The 3,753-nt window shown below is 34.6% G+C and overlaps 1 protein-coding gene across 1 annotated transcript in view; it reads left to right on the top strand.

Moving 5' to 3' along the window:
- The window catches only part of LOC107667357 (sodium channel protein type 8 subunit alpha-like), a 76,133-nt gene that overhangs the window by 15,106 nt on the left and 57,274 nt on the right, over nt 1–3,753 (top strand). Inside the window, exon 5 of the mRNA XM_016458986.1 lies at nt 256–384. Within this exon, the coding sequence (XP_016314472.1) occupies nt 256–384 (129 nt within the window). The remainder of the gene's footprint in view (nt 1–255; nt 385–3,753) is intronic.

Genomic DNA, 3,753 nt, shown 5'->3' with positions numbered 1-3,753 from the left:
TAAATTACACTGTCAAGGTCCAGAAAAGTATGAAAGACATCGTCAGAATAGTCCATCTGCCATCAGTGGTTCAACCATAAAGTTATGAAGCGACCAGAATACTTTTTGTACGTGAAGAAAACAAAAATAACGACTTTATTCAACAATTCGTCTCCTCTGTCTCTCCGGATTTTAGAGAATATCCGCTGAACGCAAGCAATCTTCTGAATTTCAAACACACTTATTTATATGCATTATTTTTTTTAACTCTGTTAGATACACCTTCACAGGAATCTACACTTTCGAGTCACTAACAAAGATTGTGGCTCGAGGTTTTTGTATAGATGGCTTCACCTTCCTCAGAGACCCTTGGAACTGGCTGGATTTTATGGTCATCTCTATGGCGTAAGTATAATCCTGTTTTAATTCAAACATTAATTAAACATTTAGATAATGTTGCATTCAAAATATGTTATGCATGCAATGATTACAGGTGCGTAACTCTTGTGTGCAGCATTGACTTTTAGGCTATAGAGGAGCTTTAGTTGGTGCCAACTAAGCAGTGGAGCAATATTATTAGGTAAAATTATTAGAAAAGAAATAAATAAATAAAAACACTGTTTTCCATCCTTTTCCTCTTTGCAGCTATTTGAAATGGACTCTTTGATTCGATGTGGGAGCTTTTTTATTTGCACCCACATCGAATCAAGCTTCTCCACTTATTTTAGGGTAATTTTAGACTAACTTAAAGGGATAATTCACCCCAAAATGAAAATTCTGTCATTAATTACGCACCCTCATGTTGTTCCAAAACCGTAAGACCTCTGTTCATCTTCAGAACACAAATTAAGATATTTTTGTTGGAATCTGAGAGCTCCCTGACCCTCCGTAGACAGCACACAACTGAAATGTTCCCAGGTCCAGAAATGTAGTAAGGACATCAGTAAAACAGTCCATGTGACATCAGTCGCTCAACTTCAGTTTTGAGAAGCTACAAGAATACTTTTTGTGTGCAAAGAAATAAAAAATAACATAATTTGTTTAAAGGGGTCATATGACGTTGCTAAAAAGAACATTATGTTGTGTATTTGGTGTAATGCAATGTGTTTATGCGGTTTAAGGTTCAAAAAACACATTATTTCTGCTGTGGCGGTCAGTCATTCGTTCAGCCTTTAAACCCTGGTCGCATTCGGTTACAACAGTCAGCTCGGTAAAGCTCTCTCCAGGATCATTCTGTGTTGCCATTATTATTCTTGATTTGTAAATAAATGTCTATGATTTTGCAAAAAGGACTTTATCTTCTTGCCGGAGTTTAATGTTGTTTTGTTACTTGCTACCAGGTATCTGTGAGAACAAAACACGGACGTAGAAAATACTATAAATTGTTTTTAACGCGCACAGTAACTCTATTTTACTTAAATGTTCTGGAAAAAAGAGAGTTCTGAATTGTGCTGTGACACAGACAGTGATTTAAAGACCATTAATCATGTCGAGGCTAACAACATACTTCTTCCTTATGGAAAATAATAAATGCCTATGTCCTCAACCAACAATTTTTTGTGTGACCCCAGATTTTACTACATAATTTTAATGAAATTATTCACATTTTTATTAATGTCCCTATTTCCATTATAGTTTTGATATCTGATGAATATTTAGACATTACCACAAGATTTCCTTAACTACTTCTTACACTTTTCAGCATGATCATCATGTGTACAATTTTGACAAATTGTGTCTTCATGACATTCAGCAATCCTCCAGAATGGTCCAAACAAGTAGAGTAAGTATTCTAATCTATTCTATTGTATTCTATTCTATTCTAGTCTTGTCTCATCTAGTCTATGTAGATTTTCTTCATCACATGTGATTGTAATATTTTTTGTGATTTATGTGCACAGATATAATAATAACAGCAGTATAGCAAAAAGGGATAAAAGCCAAAGGTCAGAAATTTAAACTCTGAGCACCAACCACTCCAGAGTGAGTGCTGAAAAGCAGGGCATATAATGTTAGTAGAGTGACAAGTTGACTGGTTAGGACGGAGGAAAGGCTAAGGACAATGTAAGCTCCACTTGGAAATTTGGCCAGTCCTAAAAATTGCTGGGTCTATTTTGGGGTAACTGGGTGTAATGGAGTTTCATGGGAGTCCTTAACCAATGGTAAGCTCTGTTCGAAATCTCTGCTCTGTTCCTGATCCCATTGTGACAAGCACCGTGGGTGAGGGCGAGAGAAATATTAGTTAAACAAACCATATTTCATTTAATAATGAAAAGTATCAATTAAAATTTTAATTTCAAACACACTTATTTATATGTTTTAACTCTTTTAACTCTGTTAGATACACCTTCACAGGAATCTACACTTTCGAGTCACTAACAAAGATTGGGTTTTGTAGTTTTTGTATAGATGGCTTCACCTTCCTCAGAGACCCTTGGAACTGGCTGGATTTTATGGTCATCTCTATGGCGTAAGTATAATCCTGTTTTAATTCAAACATTAATTAAACATTTAGATAATGTTGCATTCAAAATATGTTATGCATGCAGTTGCAAAATAAAAATACAAATTTATTTATTTATTTACTTGACTGACCCCAACAATTTAAGTTAGAAAAGAGAAAAGAAATAAATAAATAAAAACACTGTTTTCCATCCTTTTCCTCTTTGCAGCTATTTACTCTTTGATCTTTGATTCGATGTGGGAGCTTTTTTATTTGCACCCACATCGAATCAAGCTTCTCCACTTATTTTAGGGTAATTTTAGACTAACTTAAAGGGATAATTCACCCCAAAATGAAAATTCTGTCATTAATTACGCACCCTCATGTTGTTCCAAAACCGTAAGACCTCTGTTCATCTTCAGAACACAAATTAAGATATTTTTGTTGGAATCTGAGAGCTCCCTGACCCTCCGTAGACAGCACACAACTGAAATGTTCCCAGGTCCAGAAATGTAGTAAGGACATCAGTAAAACAGTCCATGTGACATCAGTCGCTCAACTTCAGTTTTGAGAAGCTACAAGAATACTTTTTGTGTGCAAAGAAATAAAAAATAACATAATTTGTTTAAAGGGGTCATATGACGTTGCTAAAAAGAACATTATTGAATGGATTTTATAATAATACAAATAGCAATGTGTAACATTTTACCATATTTAGTGCAACATTTTTATTTGTTCCCCACAAAATATTGTTTTTTCACTAAATGTTTGGATTTCTAAAATTATTGTGCACTGATTTTCTAGAATAACTTTTGCTGCCGAATTATCCACTAACCTACTTTATGATATATTTTTTGTCAGATTATGAATATACATATATTTGTTCATATTTATTGTTTATTTTTCTTTATAATGAAGTAGTCTGTATTTAATAGATTGTGAAAGAATGATTATCAGTTCCACACACAGAGATATAAAATTCTACATTTATTTAAATGGAAAAAAAACCCTCCAATACTGAACCCTAGGTATCGGAATCGGTATTGGCAGAAAAGGCGAAAAGGGCAGATCGGAGCAGTATGGTAAGATCCCTACTTACCATACTGTGATGCAGTGTCCTGGCGCGATGAGACAACACCAATAAAACCCATTACAAATGAGGCATTTGTTGCATCCAGTGGGGACATAATTACTGATTATAATGACTTATACTGTCTTTTTACACATTGCGTATCGCGCTGCGTTAACATAAAACCATGTCTGCATTTGAGATCAGAGAAACGACAAACAACAAGCACTACTCTACACTGCTCAAAACTCGCGTTTGAATC

This window comes from Sinocyclocheilus anshuiensis, unplaced genomic scaffold (assembly GCF_001515605.1).
Source record: "Sinocyclocheilus anshuiensis isolate Anshui unplaced genomic scaffold, SAMN03320099.WGS_v1.1 scaffold964, whole genome shotgun sequence".
Taxonomy (NCBI): domain Eukaryota; kingdom Metazoa; phylum Chordata; class Actinopteri; order Cypriniformes; family Cyprinidae; genus Sinocyclocheilus; species Sinocyclocheilus anshuiensis.
Note: the sequence above shows the minus strand (reverse complement) of the source record. Positions and strands in the feature narration are given on the sequence as shown.